This window comes from Natrix helvetica (assembly GCF_964273705.1).
Source record: "Natrix helvetica genome assembly, chromosome: 9".
NCBI classification, from domain to species: domain Eukaryota; kingdom Metazoa; phylum Chordata; class Lepidosauria; order Squamata; family Natricidae; genus Natrix; species Natrix helvetica.
This window is the reverse complement of record NC_138560.1, coordinates 14411885-14435787: the sequence shown is the minus strand read 5'-3', so window position 1 is coordinate 14435787 and position 23903 is coordinate 14411885. Positions and strand designations below refer to the sequence as shown.

Here is a 23903-nt window from a genome sequence, read left to right as displayed (position 1 = left end):
AGGCTTCCAGAGTGCTGCTGGGGCTTGGGAAGGCAGAAATGAATGAAAAACGTGCCATTTCCACCACCACCCAGCCCCAGAGAACACTCTACAAGCCTCCTAAAGGCTATGCATGCTCTTTTTTGACACAAAATGGGCCCGTTGTCACGAAAAACGGTCTGTTTTTGGGAAGTCTGCAGAGTGCATTTTTTTTTTAAAAAAAATGCCTCTTCAAAATCTTGGTGCGTCCTATAATCCAAAAAATACGGTGTATATATAAACCCATACATGCATGTACATATACATATATTAATCACAGTCCATATCAGGCAGTTAACGTAATGCATTTATGTTGTTTCAGATCATTTGGCTACTTGTATAATGAGGCGTGCAGCATATATTATCTGTTGCTTCTCCACTCCCTGTGAAAGGATTAGTAGCATTGAATTTTTACTTCAACTGGGAATTCACATACAGAAGGACATACTAAAGCAGGGGTGTCCAACAGATGTTTCACGTGCTAGCATATTAGCAAAGGGGGGAAAGTGAGGATATGTCACCTTATGACATGTCATCACAAGTTTGACACCCCTGTATTAAAGTTTTTATGTACGGTCCCTTCTTGTATGTATCCTTCTGAAACTAGAATTTCACAGTGATGAATTTTAAGATTAGGAGATTACCATATCGCAGGCATTTTACGAGAATAATAATTCTCCCAATTATTTAAAAACAATTAGAATAGAATAGAATAGGAATAGAATAGAATAGAATAGAATTCTTTATTGGCCAAGTGTGATTGGACACACAAGGAATTTGTCTTTGGTGTCTATGCTCTCAGTGTACATAAAAGAAAAGATACATTCATCACGGATCGTAAGGGGCAACCCTTAATGATAGCCATAGGGTACAAATAAGCAATCAAATCATACTAGGAAACAATCAATATAAATGATAAGGATACAAGCAACAAAGTTACAGTCATAACTTGTTTGTTTTAATGGGTATTTATAATTATTTAAGTTAATGGGTATTTATAATTATTTAAGTTTGTATATTGTTTTATTGTGGTCTGTACACCGCCCCGAGTCCCTTTGGGGAGAGGGGGTGGTCTATAAATTAAATAAAATTAAAATTAAATTAATAAGTGGGAGGAGATGAGTGATAGGAACGACGAGAGGATAGGAACGACGAGAGGATTAATAGTAATGCAGCCTTAGTGAATAGTTTGACAGTGGTGAGGGAATTAGTTGTTTAGCAGAGTGATGTTTAGCAGAGTGATGGCATGCAGGGAAAAACTGTCCTTGTGTCTAGTTGTTCTGGTGTGCAGTGCTCTACAGCATTGTTTTGAGGGTAGGAGTTGAAACAATTTATGTCCAGGATGCGAGGGGTCTGTAGATATTTTCACGGACCTCTTTTTGACTTGTAACAGTGTATAAGTGCTCAATGGAAGGCAGGTTGGCAGTAATTGTTTTTTCTGCAGTTCTGGTTATCCTCTGAAGTCTGTGTCTGTCTTGTTGGGTTGCAGAATAACAGCCAATTGGAAAATGGGCGAGGGTTGGCTTTGGTTTCATCCCTTTCAAAGGCAAATCCAGTGAACCCCCCACATAAAGGGCTGAAGACTAGCTCTTCCACCTCCAGTTTGAGCTCATCCACGGTATGTGATTTCATGGTTGCAAGAAGAACGTAACCTTTTCTGGGGGAGCCAAAAGCTACGTTATATAGGGTGATAATGCAAAACATGTTTCTGGAATTCATGATGATAATAATATTTATAACACCCGAAGACAGAAGAAGAGAAGAGAGAGAACAATCACAAATGGCATTGATAGAAATCTGCGTATTTCGAGGTATCCCACATTACAGTAGGTTGTTGCCAATTGCAAACTTTAAGTCAATACTAAAATAGATCACAATTAAAATCAGGGTATTAGGCAGCATTTCACAACTATAACCGGTACCACTCTAATTCTAAGTTATAAACTAGGGTAAAAAATTGTAACCCTTTCTGCTTAATGTAAGGAATTTGCTGAATTTAGAAGATCATAAAGAGATCAATATCTTAATCTTTATTACTAATATTAGGAAAAAATGATCAACGGTGCAAACCTGTTACAAGTTTATAGTCCAAAAGTAGATTCCACGTTGAATTAAATTCTATATCAAATTTGTCGTCGTCGTCCCCCAAAATATGAAATTAGCTTTGGTATCAATGCATAGGTTTGGGGGAAAAGTTTGTCCTGGCATTTTAAAATGTGTTAAGCTTCGTCTAGGACTTTCGTTTCTCTGTGTTTCGTCTTCTCCACATGGCAGGAAACGGTGTCACCAGGTTTTTTTTAGCCGTTATGGGCAAAAGAGGTTCCAAGAATTACAAAAATGGTTCTTGGGCTAAAGGAGTTACAGACTGCTTCAGAAGAAAATGCTAATCTCCCTGTTATCCTTTCCTGGATGGTTTTCAGTCCTAGGGTTGGAAATGAATGTTGGAGGGCAGGTGTCTTTAGATCATCCCAGACAAATGCCTATTGGAATAACTCCAGGAGGGAGGCTGTGCCACTCGCTCCATTAGAAAATAACTCCTTATTTCAAATTTGGATATATCTGCATGTAAATCGTTCAGGGATTGGTGTTTATCCTACCTTCAGACACCTAAGAGAATAAATCTACATTCTCTTCATGGTGGCAGCCCTTCAGGCATTGGAAGACTGCTACCGGGTCTCTCTTTACGAAGTTTTTCTTCTTCTTTAGGCTAAAGGTACCCAGGGGTTTAAAATCATAATAATTAGCATTCAGCCTCCAAGTTTTTCACCAGCTTCGTTATTCTTCTTTGCTCGTCCTCCAAGCCTCTTTTCATGATGCCTAAGTGGAGGGTACACTGGGATGCAGGAGTATTTTTCTAGGACTCTCGGTTAATTTTGATCTCCTTTCCTCTCCCATTGTCTCCCTCTCCTTCCCTCTTCCCTCCCCTCCCATGCCCTCCCCTACTTTCTCCTCTCCTCTCCTCCAATGCCCTCTCCTTTCCCTCCTCCCCTCCCCACCCCACTCCCCTCTTCCTTCTCCCCTCCCCTTCCCCTCCCCTCTCCCTCCTCTCCTCCCCACCCCACTCCCCTCTTCCTTCTCCCCTCCTCTCCTCTTTCTTCTCCCTCCTTTCCTCCCACCCCACCTCACTCCCCTCTTCCTTCTCCCCTCCCCTCCTTTCTCCTCCCCTCCCCTCCTCTCTCCTCTCCCTCCTCTTCTCCCCACCCCACTCCCCTCTTCCTTCTCCCCTCCCCTTCTTTCTCCTCCCCTCCTTTCTCCTCTCCTCTCCCTCCTCTCCTCTCCTCCCTACCCCACTCCCCTCTTCCTTCTCCCCTCCCCTCCTTTCTCCTCCCCTCCCCTCCTCTCTCCTTTCCCTCCTCCCCTCCCTACCCCACTCCCCTCTTCCTTCTCCCCTCCCCTCCTTTCTCATCCCCTCCCCTCCTCTCTCCCTCCTCTCCTCTCCATCCCACTCCTCTCTTCCTTTTCCCCTCCCCTCCTCTCTCCTCTTCCCTCTCCCCTCCCCTCCTTTCTCCTTCCTTCCCCTGCTCTCTCCTCTTTCCTCTCCCCTCCCTTTTCCTCTCTCCTTTTCCCTCCACCCCTTCTCTTTCCCTCCCGCCTCCCTCTAATCTCCTCCCCTCCCCTGCCCTCCTGTCCCTTCCCCCCTCCTCCTGAGGGAAGCAATTACAGTAAGCAATTCTTTGTTTTGGGCTGGGTGCAGCATAGCTATTGAACCGTGTTCAGTTTTGTATGGTTTCCAATTTCCTTGAAAACTTTCACCCTCTTGTGGCAAAACATTGTTCCTTGACCTCCCTTGGTAATCGGCCTCTCTCTTTCTTGTTCCTTGACCGTTCTCCTCTCACGGCAGATGAGTGGCAGTATGGCGAGCATGCTCAGCGACAATGATATCGGGAGCATCGAGGTCCAGGGTTGCGTCCAGTTCTCCTTGCGCTACGACTCCTCCAAGAAGGAGTTCCACGTCCAGGTCATCCAGTGCCGGGATCTCGCTGAAGCTAAAAAACAGCGGTCAGACCCGTACGTTTGGGGAAGGGGGGGGGCTGGTTCTTCTTAGCTGCAGACCAACAGTGGCCACATCCTTGCATGGCTGGAGGGCATCTGGATGTGCGCCTCACATTTTAGGAAGGATAGAAGCGGTTCAGGTCTTTCCAGGGACTTGTGCTGCTGCAAGTAGGATGATGCCATAGTCCAGGGGTGTCCAAACCTGGGAACTTTAAGACTTGGTTTGGACACCCCTGCCATAGTCAAACCAGAGGTGGCATTCAGCAGGTTCGGACCAGTTCTGGAGAACCGGTAGCGGAAATTTTGAGTAGTTCGGAGACCCGGTAAATACTGACTGGCCCCGCCCCCATCTATTCTCTGCCTCCTGAGTCCCAGCTGATTGGGAGGGAATGGGGATTTTGCAGTATCCTTCCCCCGCCACGCCCACCAAGCCACGCCCACCAATCCATGCCACGCCCACAGAACCAGTAGTAAAAAAATTTGAATCCCACCACTGAGTCAAACTTTGATTTTTAAATTTTTTTAATTTTGTTTGTACAAACAAACACATCTTTGCAACACATTTCATTTTTTTTACATCTCTGTTGTGAAAAAGCAAGAAAGCAAAAAAGAAAGGAAGAAAGATCAACAAATCAAGAGACAACCACAAAACCGGAAAATGATTAAAAGATAGAAATATGAGATAGACTGTAGCAAATAAATATTATACAAAACGACTTAAATGTAGTAAAGACTGTTATACATAGAATATATAGAATATTATATATAGAATGGAAAAAATGTATGAAATAATATAAATGCACATATATATAAAGTTATAGTTATAAAAGATTTACAATACAATACAATAGCAGAGTTGGAAGGGATCTTGGAGGTCTTCTAGTCCAACCCCCTGCCTGGGCAGGAAACCCTATACCGTTTCAGACAAATGGCTATCCAACATCTTCTTAAAGACTTCCAGTGTTGGGGCATTCACAAGTTCTGGAGGCAAGCTGTTCCACTGATTAATTGCTCTCACTGTCAGGAAATTTCTCCTCAGTTCTAAGTTGCTTCTCTCCTGGATTAGTTTCCACCCATTGCTTCTTGCTTCTTTATTTGTATAGATAAAAGAATCGCAAACTTTGATTTAACAGGCCTCCGTTTAGCAGACTGTATTTTACTTGAGTAAATCTGGACTTGGACATTCCTACAATAGAGATAGTTCTCGATTTACAACAGTTCATTTAGTGACAGGTTTGAGTAATATCCTGGCACCTACGCTTGGGTGAACAGCCATGTCTTTAAGAGCTTTTTAAAAAACCAGCACTGATGGGCCATGAGGACATGGCTGATAGTCCTCAACTTACAAAAGTTCATTTACTGACCATTCAAAGTTACAAAGGCACTGAAAAAAGTGACTTATGACCATTTTTCACACTTACGACCTTTGTACCAGCCCCATGATCATACGATTAAAATTCAGACGCTTGGCAACTCGTTCATACTTACGACCGTTACTGTGTCCCAAGATTATGGGATCACTTTTTGCCACCTTTTGACAAGCAGAAACCAATGGGGGAAGCTGGATTTGCTTAACAACCATGGCACTAACCTATCAACTGCAGTGATTCACTTAACAACTGGGGCAAAAGGTCGTAAAATGGGGCAAGGCTCACGTAACAAACGTCTTCCTTAACAATGTAAATTTTGGGGGTCAAGGGTGGTCGTACGCTGAGGACTACCTGTAATGAATTAAATCTGGATATTTTGATCGTTTTTGCACCGGTTTAAAACTGCAGGAGTTCATTTGCATAAGTTGGCCTTGTTTGCATAACGAGGTAATATAAATTTTACACAATGCTATACTTAGGCAAAGGAGGTCAGCTCGAACAAATCCTGTAAATGGATTGCTTGTCTGCAAATTGACATCAAACGTGATTGGCCGGAGGCCATTATACAAACCTGTTTGTACATCATTGGTGATACGAACGTTGTATTTTACAGAAATGTCTCGGATGATTAAAACCTCATTTCAGGGCATCAGGTGCCAAATTAGGGCAAGACTGTCATGGTGACTTACACTGACTTTGTAATGCCTTTCTCGCCCACCCAGATATGTCAAAACCTACCTGCTTCCTGACAGATCCAATCACAGCAAGAGGAAAACTGCTGTCAAGAAGAGAAGTTTAGATCCTATCTTTAATGAGACTCTTAAGGTGAGGGAGAAGCAGCAGCTTCTGATGTGAGCTCCTACTAATCAAAAGCAAAGTTGTGTCCAAAGTCACCTTTCCAAGGAAAGAGCCTTCAGGCCTTCTGAAGTCATTTCTTCTTTCTCCTCCTCCTCCTCCTCCTTCTTGTGCCATATCCATCATCGGACGTTGGCAATAATGTTAGCGATCCTATTTTTATCAACAGTTGCACAAAAAATTGTTGTTGATTTTTGTCCAAGCCAGTCCCTTAAGATTTTGAAGCCACAATGTTCTTCTTCTGCCTGGATCTCATTTACCTTCAATCTTTCCTTGGAGGATTAAGTGAAGAATGCTGTATTTTTCCGGGTGTCGCATCACACATTCAAAATATTATAACTTTTGTTTTTTTAATGGTTTTGATGATTTCCCTTGGCTTTCCCAAGCGGCTTATCACCTCCTCATTTCTGATTTTGTCAACCCAGCTTATACATAACAGCCGCCTGTAAATCCACATTTCAAATGCTTCTGTTCTTTCCTCCTGGAATTCCTAATGCAGACATTTCCTGGTAGAGAGATTCGGTAGCTTTTCAGAGGCAAGCCATTTCTGAAATGTGGCAAAATTCACTTAACTGTCTTGCTTAGCAACAGAAACTTTGGGCTCAATTGTGGTCATAAGTATATAAGGACTACTTATAGACAGGAAGATGAGCAAAGGCCTGGGACACACATGCTGTAGTAGAGATGAGCAACCGATGGAGTGCAGAGATCTCCCAATTTACAGTCCTCCGATTTTGCCACCAATTTTAAAACCATCTCACCTCTCAATAAAGGTGAAAATCAGAGCTTCTGATGGCCACCTGGTCCCATTCCTTCTTTGATTGCCCACTCAGAACAAAGGAAAAAGAAGCTTAAAAGATTCAGTCTCATCTTTTCTGGTTATGTGGCTTCCTGAAGCCCTCCAGTCAATGGGGAAGACTAGCTAAGACATAATCCTGATCTTCTGCCCACTCCTACCCTACATGATAAAATTAGAAATATATCAAGGTTAGAGAAGAGACACTTAAGGGGAAGATACTCACTATTTTCTGCTACCTGAATCAGGAATGGGAAGACACTGTCTTTCAGATGTTTCTGAACAGTTGCTCTACATCAGGGTTCCCCAACTCCTGGGCCACGGACCGGTAACAGTCCGTAGCCTGTTGGGAACTGGGCCATGTAAGCAAGTGAAGCTTCGTCTGCACTAGGTAGCACACAAAACCACACCCTTCTCCTGCACCACGATTCATGGAAAACATTTTTTTTCTTGGAACTGCTCCCTGATGCCCCAAAGGTTGTGGGTTAGAGTTAGGCTCTACACGACCATTAGGAAGACAGTTGGAGTGTCCCCTAAAGTTGTCCATATTTTCTCCTTCCCTTTTCTCCTGCTTTTCCACCCATTTTGATCTATAGTACAAGATTGAAAGGGCTGAACTCCAGGGGAGGATCCTGAACTTGTCCGTCTGGCATCATGATTCACTGGGCCGAAACCTTTTCCTGGGAGAAGTGGAGATGGCCTTGAACACCTGGGACTGGAGCAACACAGGTCCAAAGTGGTTCAACCTGCAGCCCAAGGTGAGTGACCCCGATTGGACCTGATGATGGGGGAAAATGCCTGTCCTCGTATTCATTTCCCGAACCATCTGTAGCATCTCTCCTTGTATAACAACAGAAGGGGAAGTTTCATATGCGGGTGATGGAGATTAGATATCTAATTCTCCATGAAAGTGGGTATCAGAATTTCTTCCTCCTGGAAAAGTGAGATGCTACAGCTTTCTCTTGGGTGTTTTAGTTCTGCTCTGCTAACCTAACTGATTCTGTACGGAGAGCGGTTGTATTCTCTGAGTTTCTCTATCAGTGGCTTGAAAAGTCATTTAGGTCAAGTACAAGCCTACCATCTTGATGACAAGGAAATAAATGCTTTCCCAAAATACTTCCTTCTTTCCTTCTGACCATCTTCACACATGGCTTAGTTAGTCCTTCCTTTTTGGACCACGATTAATTGAATAACCCTTCATGCTTGGACTCCCACTGCATGCCAACTAAACCAAAATCCTGGTTGCAGCCAGGTTCGTTTGCTTGTTCATAGCCCTTAGGTGCCAATTGCCAGGTCAGTTTATACTATGATTTATATTGATTGTTTCTCACTATGATTTGATTGCTTATTAATAACCTATGGCTTTCACTAAGTGTTATATCTTATGATTCTTGATGAATGTATTTTATTTTTCTTTATGTACACTGAGACCATCTACACCAAGGACAAATTCCTTGTATGTCCAATCACACTTATCCAATAAAGAATTCTATTCTATTCTATTCTATTCTATTCTATTCTATTCTATTCTATTCTATTCTATTCTATTCTATTCTATTCTAATACAGGTAATCCTAGAATTACAACAGCTCATTTAGTGATTGAAATTATCACGGAACCGACAAAAGTGACTTACGGCCATTTTTCAAACTTTTGACAGTTGCAGGATCCCTATGGTTGTGTAATCACAATTTGGATGCTTGGCAACAGGTTCATATTTATGACGGTTGTAGTGTCCTGGGGTCATGTGATCCCCTTTTGCAACCTTCTGGTTAGCAGAGTCAATGGGGAAGCCGGATTCATTGAACAATTGTGTTACTAACTTAACAACTGTAGTAATTCACTTATCAACGGGGGCAAGAAAGGTTGTAAAACGGGGCAAAATTCACTTAACCAATATCTCACTTAGCAACATAAATGTTGGGCTCAGTTGTAGCCGTAAGTCAAGGAATACCTGTAAAAACCAACCATGTCCCTTTCCATAGGTCTAAATCTAAAAGTTTAACATGAGAGGAAAAGGCGATGAGGAATGATCCAAGCACCACTCTTTTGTAAAAGTAGTTTTTTTATTAAAATATTTTACATATGCAATTTAGAAATATATTCAAAGAAAACAATATAGGTAAGGTAAAGGTTCCCCTTGCACATATGCGCTAGTCGTTCGCAACTCTAGGGGGCAGTGCTCATCTCCGTTTCAAAGCGGAAGAGCCAGCGCTGTCTGAAGACGTCTCCATGATCATGTGACCGGCACAACTAAATGCTGAAGGCACACAGAACGCTGTTAACTTCCCAAGGAAGGTGGTTCCTATTTTTCTACTTGCATTATTGCATGCTTTCAAACAGTTAGGTTGGCAGAAGCTGGGACAAGTAACGGGAGCTCACTCTGTTATGCGACGCTAGGGATTTGAACCACCAAACTGCTGATCTTCTGATCAACAAGCTCAGCGTCTTAGCCACTGAGCCACTGAGGAAAAGGGAATGAGTAGCGATCCAAGCACCACTCTTTTGTAAAAGTAGTGTTTTTATTAAAAGATTTTACATACACAATGAGAAATATATTCAAAGAAAACAATGTATTAAATGTGAAAAAAGGGGTGAAGAAAGGAAGAGAGTCAAAAAAAAGGAGATAGGAGAAAGGAAATAACAGAAAGAGAGAGGGGGGGGGAGGGAGGGAGGGAAGGAAGGAGGGACGGAGAGAGAGAGAAATTATCTATTCTAGAATGTATAAAAGCATTCCAGAATTATGTTGCAAATGTAACAACATAAAGGGAAATTTTACCATGCTTGGGGGACATGTAAAAAAGCTTTAAAAATGGATTGCCATATACACATTGATAGACAATTTTCAAAGATTAGTATATAATTGAAGCCAGAACATTTAGGACTGATGGCTACCCAGTTAAAAAAGAGTCATGGAAAGTTTTTCTTTTGTACTATATAAATAGTGTGGCAAGATTATTTTAGTTACAAAGATGGAAATAGTTGGCATTACCACTATAGAGCAATAGTTAGTGAAATTGACAGAACTTGTTGAGGTGGAAACATTGACGTCTTGGGTTAGAGGAAGATCATTATTGACCTTCATCAATGCCTGGAAACTATGGATTTTTTTTTTTGCGTAAAAAAGAAAACCATATTGTGACTTTCGGTTTGGAGGATTGGAAAGAAAAGGTTATAGAAAGAAGGGAATTATAGCGTAATCTTAGAGAGGTTTGATTAGAATTATATACGTAACTGCGGGGAGGAAGATTGGAATCCCTGGGCCGTCTTTTAGCTTATCCATTTGTCTGAAGTGGTGTAGGGTTTCCTGCCTAAGCAGAGGGTTGGACTAGAAGACCTCCAAGATCCCTTCCAACTCTGTAATTCTATTCTTATCCTCAGGGAATCATTGGTTCACTTAACTTTTGAAATTTGATCTCCAATTAAGTTCAGTTGGCAACCATAGGAAGCAGTAGAGACGACTGTTTTCTGCTTCCGTTGAAGGTCATGCCGAGACAGGAATTAATTTTGTGTAGGTGGGTAGACAAATGTGGCTCTTTGAAGTGGAAAAGACCGCTGAGTCATAGAGCCACTGCAAATTGTGAAGGAGGGTCTCTGGTTCAATGCAGAGTGCAAGTGGTATATGGTGAAATCTTATCCTAGAATCAGACTATTGCCCTGTTTTGCAATCTTACTCTTTGCGGGTGGTGAAATAGACAACTTTATATATACAATACAATACAATACAATACAATACAATAGTAGAGTTGGAAGGGACCTTGGAGGTCTTCTAGTCCAACCCCCTGCCTAGGCAGGAAACCCTATACCGTTTCAGACAGATGGCGATCCAACATCTTCTTAAAGACTTCCAGTGTTGGGGCATTCACAACTTCTGGAGGCAAGCTGTTCCACTGATTAATTGTTCTAACTGTCAGGAAATTTCCCCTCAGTTCTAAGTTGCTTCTCTCCTTGATTAGTTTCCACCCATTGCTTCTTGTTCTACCCTCAGGTGCCTTGGAGAATAGTTTGACTCCCTCTTCTTTGTGGCAACCCCTGAGATATTGGAACACTGCTATCATGTCTCCCCTAGTCCTTCTTTCTCTTAAGCTAAACATACCTAGTTCCTGCAACCATTCTTCCTATATTTTAGTCTCCAGTCCCCTAATCATCTTTGTTGCTCTTCTCTGCACTCTTTCTAGAGTCTCCACATCTTTTTTACATCGTGGCGACCAGAACTGAATGCAGTATTCCAAGTGTGGCCTTACCAAGGCATTATAAAGTGGTATTAACACTTCACGTGATCTTGATTCTATCCCTCTGTTGATGCAGCCTAGAACTGTGTTGACTTTTTTGGCAGCTGCTGCACACGGCTGGCCCATATTTAAATGGTTAAGAAGACTTAACAAGAGTTCATTTAGTGACTGAGGTTACAACGGCACTGGAAAAACTGATATGATCGTTTTTTATTTACTTTACTTTACTTTATTTTACTTTATTTTACTTTATTGTCACTGACCTCGTACAATGAAATCAAATGCCATCTTCAGTGCACATTACAACTATAAAAATAAAACACAAACACACAGGCTTCACAATCTATACAATTGAATTGAAAACCCCTGATATTGCATTAATGTTGCACTATACCGTAGAATTTAATATGGTTACTGCCCTGGGATAGAAGCTGTTTTTCAGCCTATTTGTCCTTGCTTTTATTATCCTGTACCGTCTGCCAGATGGTAATAGTTAAAAAAAAGGGCGCCCAGGATGAGATGGATCTTGAAGAATGTTTTAAACTTTCTTAAGGCAGCAGGAGCTATCAAACTCTTCCCAGGAGGGGAGATGGCAACCAATGAGCCTCTGGGCAATGACGTTAACCCATGGCCGTTGCAGCATCCCCAGGGTCAGGTGGTCAAAATTCAGACATTTGGGAACTGATTCATATTTACGACGGCTGCAGTGTCCCAGAGTCATGTTAATCATTTTTTGCAACCTTCTGATAAGCAAAATCTGGGGAAGCCAGATTCACTTCCCCACTACATTACTAATTTAAGAAGGGATTCTTTTAACAACGGTTGCAAGGTAGGTCATAAAATGGGGCAAGGACTACCCGTATTCCGCAGTCCTACTGAAATGCATAAAAAGATTGCAAAAGGCCTCTTACGGATTGGTAATTACTGTGGTTAAAAAAAAAAGGAAATGGAGGAATGGCAAATGTTGGTTGTAGGTAGGAATTCTGGGAGTTGAAGTCCATACATCTTAAAGTTGCTGAAGTCGACAAATACCAGCCTAAAGGCAGAGGTGGGTTCCTATCGGTTCGGTCCGATTCGGCTGAGTAGGTAGTAACTTGGCTGCCCACGCCTCCGAACTGGTTCTATCAGCGGCGTTGTAGGTGCCGCTATCTGGTTTTTTGCTTCTGCACATGCGCAGAAGCATTTTTTCTAGTACTGTGCATCAAGCGCATGTAGCACTCATCAAGCACCCACGCGCCAAAGCGCATCCCTCAACAAACCGTCAGTAAAACAATCCGGAACCCACCGCTGCCTAAAGGAATATTATCTTCAGGGATGTGACAGAAGAGAGAAGGCAGATGCTATTTGCCATCTTGCAACAGGTTCCCCCTAGACAGACAAACTTATAGTTGTGATAATTTGAAGCCAGGAAACTCCTGGCTTTTTCAGCAGAGATAATCTCTCTAGGGAAGGGAAGCTGAAATGGTCTAAGAAGCTAACGGGAAGTTAGTAATGTTGAAATTGGATTCCGAGAGGGAAGAGAAATTAAGAGAAAATGACTAGCAAGCAAAGATGAAATTACACAGTCATGAATGCTGAACAGAGACAATTTCCAGGGTAATTCAAGATCACGGAAAATGAGTTTATTTATATGCTGTCTCTACAGTGAACTTGTAACTCCTGTTGCTTCATCCAGCCTCCCTTTCTCCCGTGGATCTTCTTTCTTCTTCTCCATCTCCCTTCTTGAGAATTTCGACATCTCGTTCGTTTTCTGCGTCTGCTCCGTGAACTCTTATTTATTGATGATTCCGAGCTCCCTTAATTTCTCCATCGCCTCCTCCTTTGTTTCAACTCTATAAAATCTTCCTCCATATGGAAATTTCAAAAAAACTGGATAGCCCCAGCTATAATTAATATTATTTTTCTTTATAAGTTGACAAACTTGATGCATCTCTCTCCTCCATTGTAAAGTCTCGCTACTTTCTGTATTTTTCAGAATATAAGACACACCAAGATTTTGAAGAGGCAAATAAAAAAAAGTTTTTATATCCTGCAGACCTCCGGGTCTGTTTTTTTTCAAAAAGGGGCACGAATAACCTTTAGGAGGCTTGTATAGTGTTCCTGAGGGGTGGGGGTGGGGCAAAAAACTAGCAAAAATCGACCCATTTTTCATGAAAACGGACCTGTTTTTTTTTTTTTAAAAAAATGGCATGCATAGCCTTTAGGAGGCTTATAGAGTGCTCCTGGGGGCTGGGGGGGTGGTGCAAAATTGAGCAAAAACTGGCCCACTTTTCACTCATTTCTGCCCTCCACAGACCTCAGGAGCACTCTGAAAGCCTCCTAAGGGCTATGAACAGCCATTTTGGTGAAGGGGGCAGGGTTTCCGGAGGCAAAAAAAATGTTGTATTCAGTGTATAATATGCACTCAGATTTTCACCCTCTTTTTTGAGAGAACAAAGGTGTGTCTTATACTCTCAAAAATATGGTAAGTGTGGAAGAACCTGTATCTGATGACCCCCAAACACTATTATCACCATATTTCATAATTTACACCTGAGTTGTTTTTTTGCGTAAGACCAAAATCTTATCACAATGTCCTCTCGGATAGCTTTTTCCTGACATTTTTGGGCCAACTCTTACATATTGCATCAATATTGTATCTTGTAAAGGGGACATCTGGGAGGATTGAGATTAGAGAGAAATCAGGAGGAGAATGACATGACATCAGATCTGTGTTATTGGCATAGATTGTCTGCAGAAGAGGATCTGAAGACAATGAAAAAAAGATCAAGGTTGCCTAGCCAACAGAAGGTGCTATTTTTTATTAAGTCCTTGATTAACTCTTTGGGGAATGTCAGGTACCTGGCCAAGGCTTGGTATAGTCATACTTTCTTATTAGGAGAAGCAATTCTAATGCAGGCAGGAAGATGATTAATGGTATAGCAATTAATAATAATAATAATAAATTTGGATTTATTAGCCGCTCCCTTTCCAAGTAGGACTCGGGGCGGCGTACAATGGAGCATATAACATAAAAAATATATAACAACACCAAACGTACATACATACACAACACACATACATACACGGAGGAGGAAGCAAATTACATCAATAGACAGTTAAAAATCTGCTTTAAAATACCCCAATTGTAAAAACCCAATAAAATTAATATTTAAGAACAATTTACAAAACAGTTTGGAGGAATGGGAAAATTACGATTGCGATTGAGCCAGGCCGGATAGTTGAAAGAGGTGGGTCTTCAGCTGTACACGGAAGGAGCGGAGATCGGAAATAATCCTGATGTCACGGGGGAGGTCATTCCATAGGGCTGGGCCCATCACAGAGAAGGCTCTGCTCCTGGGTGTCGCCCCCCGGCACTGTTTGGCGGACGGCACCCGGAGAAGTCCCTCTCTGTGTGAGCGAATTGGTCGTAGGGATGTGTGGGGCAGGATGCGATCCTGCATATAACTAGGCCCTGTGCCATGGAGCGCTTTAAAGATCATAATCAAAACCTTGAAACGCACTCGGTAGACCACATGCAGCCAGTGCAGCTCGCGCAGGAGAGGTGTTACAGGGGAGTATCTAGTCCTCCCCATAATCACCCGCGCGGCCGCGTTCTGGACCAACTGTAGTCTCCGAGTGCATCTCAAGGGAAGCCCCATGTAGAGAGCATTGCAGTAATCCAGGCGAGACGTCACTAGCGCATGGGTGACTGTGCGTAGGGCATCCCGGTCCAATAAGGGGCGCAATTGGCGCATCAGGCGGACCTGATGGAACGCCCCCCTTGCCACGGCTGTTACATGGTTATCCATGGACAGCCGGGTATCCAGGAGGACGCCCAAATTGCGCACCTGTTCCATGGGGGCTAGTTGGACGCCCCCGATGGCCAGAGATGGAAGCACCTGGTTGAACCGGGAGGCCGGAAGCCACAGCCACTCCGTCTTGGAAGGGTTGAGTTTTAGTCGGTTGCCATCCATCCAGACCCGTACGGCGTCCAAACACCGGGACATCATTTCGACGGCCTCATTGGGGTGGTTCGGAGTGGAAATGTATAGCTGAGTATCATCAGCATACAGATGGTATCCCACTCCAAAACCACGGATGATCTCGCCCAGCGGTTTCATATATGTGTTGAACAGGAGAGGCGAGAGCACCGATCCCTGTGGCACTCCACATGTGAGTGACCTCCGGGTCGAACTCTGCTCCCCTGTCAACACACGTTGCGTCCGACCAGAGAGGTAGGAGCCAAACCACCGTAAAACGGTGCCTCTGACTCCCAGCCCCTCTAGCCGGTGCAACAGGATACCATGGTCGATGGTATCGAACGCCGCCGAGAGATCTAATAGGACCAGGATAGAGGAACAACCCCTATCTCTGGCCCTCCAGAGATCATCGACCAATGCGACCAAGGCCGTCTCCGTGCTGTGCCCGGGTCGGAAGCCGGACTGGCGCGGGTCTAGATAATCATTTTCCTCCAGGTGACGTGGGAACTGCTGTGCTACCACACTCTCTACAATCTTCGCTAAAAAAGGAAGGTTGGAGACTGGACGATAATTGACTAGGTCCGTTGGGTCCAGGGAAGGCTTCTTGAGCAGGGGCCTCACCACCGCCTCTTTCAAGGCGGCCGGTAGAGACCCCTCACCCAACGAGGCGTTCACCAGGCCCAGGAGCCAGTCGCGCGTAACCTCCCAGGATGCCAGTACAAGCCAGGAGGGACACGGGTCCAATAAACATGTGGTGGGTCGCAGACGTCCACGTAACCTGTCCAAATCCTCGATGGCAACCGAGTCAAACTCCTCCCAAAGCGGTCCCTCAAGACTCGCAACGGGCGTCTCTACTGAACCACTGAAAGGGGTCCATCCCATCCGGATTTGAGCGACTTTGTCCTGTAGATAATTCCCAAACTCCTCTGCTCTGCCCTGTAGAGGGGCTTCCCGTGGTCTCTCAAACAAGAGGGAACGGGTCACCCGAAACAGGGCGGCAGGGCGGTTATCTGCAGACGCAATAAGAGCGGCGCAATGTTGACGTTTGGCCGCTCTTAATGCCACAAGGTACGTCTTCAAATAGGCTCGTGCCTGTGCTCGGTCAAATTCGGAGCGGGAGGATCTCCAACGACTCTCTAGGCGTCTCTTGTGGCGTTTCATCACCCTTAGCTCCTCGGTGAACCAAGGTGCCAGGGTGGTTCTTCGCCGCAGGAGAGGCCGCAAAGGCGCCACCCGGTCTAGGGCCCCGGTAGCCGCACTATTCCAAGCGACTACCAGGTCCTCTACTCGGGGGCGGGTCAGGTCCACAGGAGGTGGCCCAAGTTCCGTCTGGAACCTATCCGGTTCCATCAGGCGCTTGGGGCGGAACCATCTAATACCTTCCAGTTCCGCCTCCTCGCGGCGGGGGGTAGCACCAGGGAAGTCCAGCCGGAGAAGTGAGTGATCCGACCATGACAGGGGAATAGTGTCTAGATCCCCTATTCCCAGATCACTCGTCCACTGGCCAGAGACAAAAACAAGGTCCATAAAGCAAGCAAGCAAGCATAGGAGGACAGAGATGAAGCTGGATGCTGCTTGCATAGTTATGTGACTGAGTCAGCCTCAATAAGAAACTCCATAACTTCTGTCATTGATGTGCTATATATTAAGAAAATGTTACCTGATTCACAAAGATAGCCTTGCATTCTTTGTTCTGTCTGAGCAGTCTTGAGAAGAGAAGAGAAGAGAAGAATAGAAGAATAGAATAGAAGAATAGAATAGAATAGAGGAGAGAAGAGAGGAGAGGAGAATAGAAGAGAAGAATAGAAAAGAAGAATAGAATAGTAGAACAGAATAATAGAATTCAATTCAATTCTTTATTGGCCAAGTGTGATTGGACACACAAAGAGTGTACAGTGCACATACAAGGAACAAGTGATAAATCATGATCATAAGCATCATAAAAATACATTCATCATAAATCCTATGATACAACACTTAGTGATAGACATAGGATACTAAATAAGCAATCAACAAATCATACTAGGAAACTAAATAAAACAATATAAATTGTAAAGAAGGGCATGTGTTTGCAGTTGTCCCAGAGCAATATTGCACATGTGGACAAACACATATGACCCTTATAATTTTGACTTGCCATGTAAAGCTGCTCCTTGAGGATCTACTTGGGGAAAGACCAGAGAACAGAGGGAGAAAATTGCTGTTAAACCTCACCGTTGCATGCACATATCCATTGTGCCCCAGCTCTGGGTATACATCAGCACCAGCTGTCCCCGGACAGCTCCCATATCCCCAGCTTTCCAGCCTATCCATTAGGCAGGGCTAATTAGGGCTTCTCATAGAGTCCCCTTCAAATTTTCCATAATAGTCCCCAGCAGCCTCCCCCCCCCCAAACTGTATCCCTGTGCACAGATACACTAGGATTGCAGTTCCCAGAATCCCAATGTTGGGTGGTGATTCTGAGAACATAATTGCAATGTTTTCTTTCATATAATGTTACTGATTTTCAAAAACTCTACAAACTGAAAAGAAAATCGGAAAAAGATTTGGAATAAAAAAGCTCAGGAAAGAAAAGAGGTAAAAGTAAGAAGAGTAGCGTGGGAAAAAAGATAGAAAAAGATGGACTTCCAACTTTCTTTGGTACAAATATAGATTTTAAAAAATACATGAAACTCGTATCCAAAGTTTAATATTTATTTCAGTTTCTTGCAAAAAGTCCAAAAAATGATTTTCAAGTAGAAATAAATTCGTCAAATTTCGTCTTTTCTTTCATCAAGGCTGTCAGTTTTTTCCATCTCTGCCAATTCTATCAGCTTCATCATCCGTTTTTCTGTTATGAGTATTTCTAAGTTCTTCCAGCTTTAAGCATATAAAAATGCCATTATCACGTATAAAAACAAAGTTCCATGATAAGTTTCTATTTGTCCATTAAGACCAAAAACAAAGCCTCTGATTTGAATTGTACATTCACATTTAAATCTTCTGCATCAACATGCATAGTTGAACCCAGTATTTTCTAGCTGTGTGGCATGTCCACTAAAGATGAAATAATGTTCCTTTGGTTTGCTTACATTTCCAACAAATGGAACAAGTGCATTTCACACTTTTGACAATTTATCCAGTGCCATATACCAGTGATACTGTTGGAGAAGAGGCAGAGCCTGGAGGTGGAGTTATGGGAGGACTTAGCCTAGAATTGTTTCATGTTCATAAAAGCTCCCAGGTCCAACTTCTTTTGAATTCCATTGAATCCATCTACTGCCAATTTAGTGCTGACCATTAGTTGACTAGATATTTGTGTATAGACTTGAGCAATAAATCTGAATGGGAACTTAATGTATGTATGGTCCTGATTCTTTGTCCCGGACTGATACATCATTTGATAAAAGTTCTCTTTAAAATGATAATTCAATATATTTCAACCCTTTCTTCCACATACCCTCCCATAGTTACAATTCCAATATTTTCAGTGAATGCCTGGTTGAATAAAATTGCCTTTTAGCAATGCAATATTGTGGGCATAACCTATATAATGCAATTAGAAGCATCAATAGAGACTTGTGCAATTTGCCTGGAGTTCTTGCAAACCTACAACCATTTTTGGAGCAGTGTTTTCATAGAGTTATACAGTAAATTTTAGATATCATGCTTAATATAATTTTAGTGTTTACATTATAATTTAGCATAGGCTACATCCTTGATATTCCATATTAGCTGCTAGATAGATTATTTTAAGGGATGCAATGGGTCAGTGGCTAAGATGCTGAGCTTGTCAATCAGAAAGGTTGGCTGTTTGGTGGGTTGAATCTCTAGCACCGTGTAATGGTTACTTGTCCCAGCTTCTGCCAACCTAGCAGTTGGAAAGCATGTAAAAATGCAAGTAGAAAAATAGGAACCACCTTTGGTGGGAAAGTAACAGCGTTCCGTGCTCCTTCGGCATTTAGTCATGCCAGCTACATGACCACGAAGACGTCTTCGGACAGCATTGGCTCTTTGGCTTTGAAATGGAGATGAGCACCGCCCTCTAGAGTTGGGAACGACTAGCACATTTGTGCGAGGGGAACTTTTACCTTTAGGTTATTTTACAAATGTATTTTAATTCTGCCTTAAATTTTATTTGTTTATTATCTGTACTGGTCTTTGCCTACAATAAATTGAATTCAATGATTGAATGAATGAATGAATGAATGATCTAGAAAGAAGGAACTTTGGAACTCATAACCACATTCCTGCATTCCTACTGTTGGCTGAATTTCTCCTTTTTGCTTTTTCAGATTCCTGCTTCACCAGATATGGTCCCCAACCATGGTAAACTCAACCTGGCCCTGAAATTTATTCCAGCTGGATCAGAAGGTGAGATTTAAAGATCCCTGGGATTTTCTCCTTTACCTGCTATGGTTTCAGACTGGAATGGAAATATCCATTCCTTCTGCAATACCCACCCTTATGACTCCCAAAGAAAACATATCCTCAACTGACCTCAAATAGAGTCACGAGAATGAATAAAACTAGTATTTCATAGAGTCATAAGACTGGAAGGGACCTTGGTGATTAATCTTTGGGTGATTTTGGTTAAGGAGGGGTATTGAACTAGAGGTTGGTATTGTGTTGAGGGTGGAGGGTACGTCTTCTAGAAGTCCCCTTTCTTAACACAATTCTATTTCAGAGCCAGGATTTCCTCCCAGCGGAGAACTCCATATGTGGGTCAAGAATGCAGAGAACCTTGTATCTCGGTGGGGAGCCACAGTAGATGCCTTTGTTGAATGGTAACTATAAGTCTCTAGTAATGGGGAAAGATTTAGGTTGGCTAAGACACTGAAGGCCAGGCTGGTTTTAAGTATGGCATAGCTTCATGTGTCTATAGATGTCCCTTGCCTTTCTCAGTAGGACAGTCAGAATTATTCATTCTGTCTCCCTGTCTCTCCTTTTCTCCTTCTCTCACCAGAAAGACCTGTAATATATTTCTTCTCCCCTTGTTCTTTCTGCAAAACTCTTTTTGGACAACAGGAAAACAAACGTATTTAAAGTGTTATCTGTACTTTGAAGGGTTGTAGTTGGTTATAGAGGTTGCTGGTGATACTTTATTCAGAGGTTCCTTTAAAAAAAAAAAGATGTCACACTGATTGTGTTTACGTGACCCAACTGGCCAGAGTAAACACTACAGCAGTGATGGTGAAGCTTTTTTGGCTGGCATGCCAAAAGCGGGGGGAGCACAGGGGGATTCATGCGCCAGCGTGTCACACCCATAATGTTATGTGTGTGCCCCTCCCCCTCTTTGCCGCTGTTCTTTCGCCCTCCCCAGGCTCCAGAAAGTTTCTAGGAGCCTGGGGAGGGCGAAAACAGCCTCCCACCCCCAAATGCCCTCCGGAGGCCTCAGGAGCTTCTGGACCTACGGGGAACCTGGAAGTTCGAGAATGGTGACTTCTGGTTTGTCCGTAGGGCTGATTTTCGACCTCCAGAGCCTTCAGAAGACTTCCCTGAAGGCTCTGGAGGGCAAAAAACAGACCTATGAGCAAACTGGAAGAAACTTCTGGTTTGTCTGTAGGGCCATTTTTCGCCCTCTGGAGCCTTCAGGAAGCCTCCTGAAGCCTCCGGAGGGCAAAAAACCACCTCAAAAGAAGGCCGAAGTCAGCTGGCCAGAGCGTGCATGTGTGCTGGCCAACTGACAGGGCAACACCTCGCATGCCCTGACAAATGGTTCTGCATGCCACCTGTGGCACGTGTGCTATAGGTTCCCCATCATGGCACTATAGTGAGTGGCATGAGACAGCCATGGAGGCTCTGATGATAAGTAGTAGCTGGCTTCTTATGACGTAACATATCTGCCATAAGTGTTTGCAAACAAGCTGTTCCTATTTTTCTGTCTGTCTCTCTCTCCCTTTATTTTTGGGGGAGGAGAGAATCCATGATGATCTAGTCCCATGGTGGCAAACCTATGGCACGTGTGCCAGAAATGGCACGCAAAACTATCCCACGAGAAACACACGGCCTCGCTGGCTCCTCTTCCATGTTCCTGTCAGGGGTGGGTTCCTGCCAGTTCTAACCTCTTCTATAGAAGAGATTCCACAAATCTACAGTGCCATTTAGAACCGGTTCCAGCTCCCCACCCACCCCGCCCATCCACACATCAAGATAAAGAGTGAGAGGAGGAATTCTGGGAGTTGAAGTCCACAAGTCTTAAAGCTGTCAAGTTTGAACATCCCTGGGGTTTTTTTCCTAAAGGGTTAGGGGTGCAAGGGTCTTGTAACTTGACAGATTTAAGACTTGCACACTTCAATGCCAGAGTTCCTGAGCCAACATGACCGGAGGAGGAATTCTGGGAGTTGAAGTCCACAAGTCTTAAAGCTGTCAAGTTTGAACTCCCCTGGAGTTTTTTTCTAAAGGTTTAGGGGTGCAAGGATCTTGTAACTTGACAGCTTTAAGACTTGCGTGCTTCAAATGCCAGAGTTTCTGAGCCAACATTTTGGTTGCTAAGCAAGAGCATTGTTAAGTGAGTTTCACCACATTTTACAAGTTGGCCACGCCCACCCAGTCACATGACTGCCAAGGCACTCTCACCCGGTCACATTGCTGGCAAGCCACTCCCACCCAGTCACATGACCAGCAAGCCACTCCCACAAAGCAGGCCACACCTACAGAAGAGGTTCTAAAAAATTTTGAAAACCACCACTGGTTCCTGTGGACACACGCACGCCAGCCAGCTGGCCTCCACATGAGTGGGAGCATCGAAATCTGGAAGAGCAGCGTTCTAGCGAGCATGCGTGCACCGGCATCTGAACTTCTGGGTTTCTGTTGCGCGTATGTGGCCGGATGGCCAGCTGTTTGGTCGCGCCCATGCCGGAAACCATAAATGCGGGTGCCGGTGCACACACGCATGATGGAACTACTGTTCCGGGTTTCGGTGCTCCTGCACATGCGAAGGCCAGCGAGGCCACACCTTCCTCGCGGGATGGTTTTGCGTGCCATTTCCGGCACGCAGGCCGGCACATGGTTGTAAAAAAGGTCTGCCGTCACTGATCCAGTCAGTACTGGAGGAGATTGACTCATCCTCCACCCTTTTTGCCCTATTTAACCCCATACACCTATAAGAGGGAAGGTAAAAACACTAGGAAAGAAGGAATTTCTAGACTGACCTTATTCTATTTCATCATCGCCCCAAAGACAGTTAACTAATAAGTACTGAAGTCTTGTAGAAGAGCATGCCGATCGTTTGTTAATTCCTTTTCACCCAATGCCGGGGGGACACAGAAAATCCCCCACTCATTTGGGCCAAAAAGGGGGAAAGACATGGTTGCGAGGTCCTTGGGGCAATCAGAGCTTGGTTGTTTTCTTGCAGATGTTTCATTACCCAAGTAGATAACAACATCAGTGCTGAAAGGGAGTGGAGTTTCCTCTCTCTTTACATACAAGTTGTTTGCCCTGTCTATGTTGATGAGTATTCTTGGTGGTTGCTCTATTAGGCTGTTGTTTGAGTTGTTGATAGTTTTCTTGATTGGGGTGTTGTTTAAAATTTGGTTGGTTGTCCGGTGTTAATCTTGATCTTTAATTCTCTTTATCTGGGTATTATTTCCCGCAGGGAGGTGTTTTGGTCTTTTTGTTCCTTTTTTAAATTGTCTTTTAAATGGCAAGTAGACGTTGTTTATCTCTACATGACCATTGATAGCTGATTTGTACGACTGTCAGGCTTCCAGGAATTCTCTAGCATTTTTGGACTTGGTTTGGTGTAGGATGCTCTGTTTCCCAGTTGAAATGATGGTTAAGCCTGTCTCTGTATTGTGCAATTAAGGAATTCCCATCATTGTGTCCTAGTAATCTGTGTCTATTGCATGGGGCTCCTGCATGACATAGAATGCTAATCTTGAAGGGTGCTTGCGCAATGGTGCAGTTGAATAATTTTAAACTCTGGACTCAGTGAACACCCTTTAAACACCCTTGTCAATGGATGGGCACTTCTCTTTAGATGTAACTAGTCACACAGTTGTGATTTGTTGTGATTTGTTGGGTCAACCTTTCAAAGAAAGGTAATGGAATCTGATGTGACCAGAATGAACATTACATTTTAGGTTGAATGTATGTATGTATGTATGTATGTATGTATGTATGTATGTATGTATGTATGTATGTATATTGTGGCCCAGCAGGATCCGGTTGAGCTGCTGATGGACTCGGATAACCATATTAATCTTCTCTGGACGATGTGGAGGACCCTGGGCAGGGTTCAGACTCAGACCAAGGACCAGAGAGGCTGGTTGGCCACCAGGAGGCGCCTGAGGCATGGAGCAGTGGGGAGGATCAAAGGCAGTTTGTCCCTGATGCTAGATTGAGAAGGGCTGAGAAACATAAGGAGCAATTACGTAGGCAGACTCACAGAAGATGATTAAGCACAGATGGTTATGGATTGGCCCCTTTCTTTTCGTTAAATAAAAGATGTTATTAGTTTGGATCAGTTAGTTTGATCTCTAATTTCTCAAGTGTTCAGCCCTCCCTGAAAAAGTCTACTGGACTGTATTCAGTGGACTAAATGTCCATGCAAAGAGCTCAGTTTGCCCTGTATTAGATTGATAACAGCAAACCAGGAAATTGGAAGCTTGGCTATTATTAAAAGAATAGCTTCCAAATTGGAAGAACTTTTACCTGTCCAGTTCAGGTTGAAACTTCAAAAATAGCCATCTGATCT

The 23903-nt window shown here is 43.5% G+C and overlaps 1 protein-coding gene across 5 annotated transcripts in view; it reads left to right on the top strand.

Moving 5' to 3' along the window:
* Positions 1–23903, top strand: part of SYTL1 (synaptotagmin like 1) — a 65897-nt gene that overhangs the window by 40390 nt on the left and 1604 nt on the right. For all 5 annotated transcript variants that reach the window (XM_081961937.1, XM_081961934.1, XM_081961933.1 and 2 more), the window contains exons 8-13: positions 1508–1636; positions 3860–4026; positions 6104–6206; positions 7629–7790; positions 19501–19579; positions 19893–19992. In XM_081961937.1, the coding sequence (XP_081818063.1) occupies positions 1508–1636; positions 3860–4026; positions 6104–6206; positions 7629–7790; positions 19501–19579; positions 19893–19992 (740 nt within the window). The remainder of the gene's footprint in view (positions 1–1507; positions 1637–3859; positions 4027–6103; positions 6207–7628; positions 7791–19500; positions 19580–19892; positions 19993–23903) is intronic.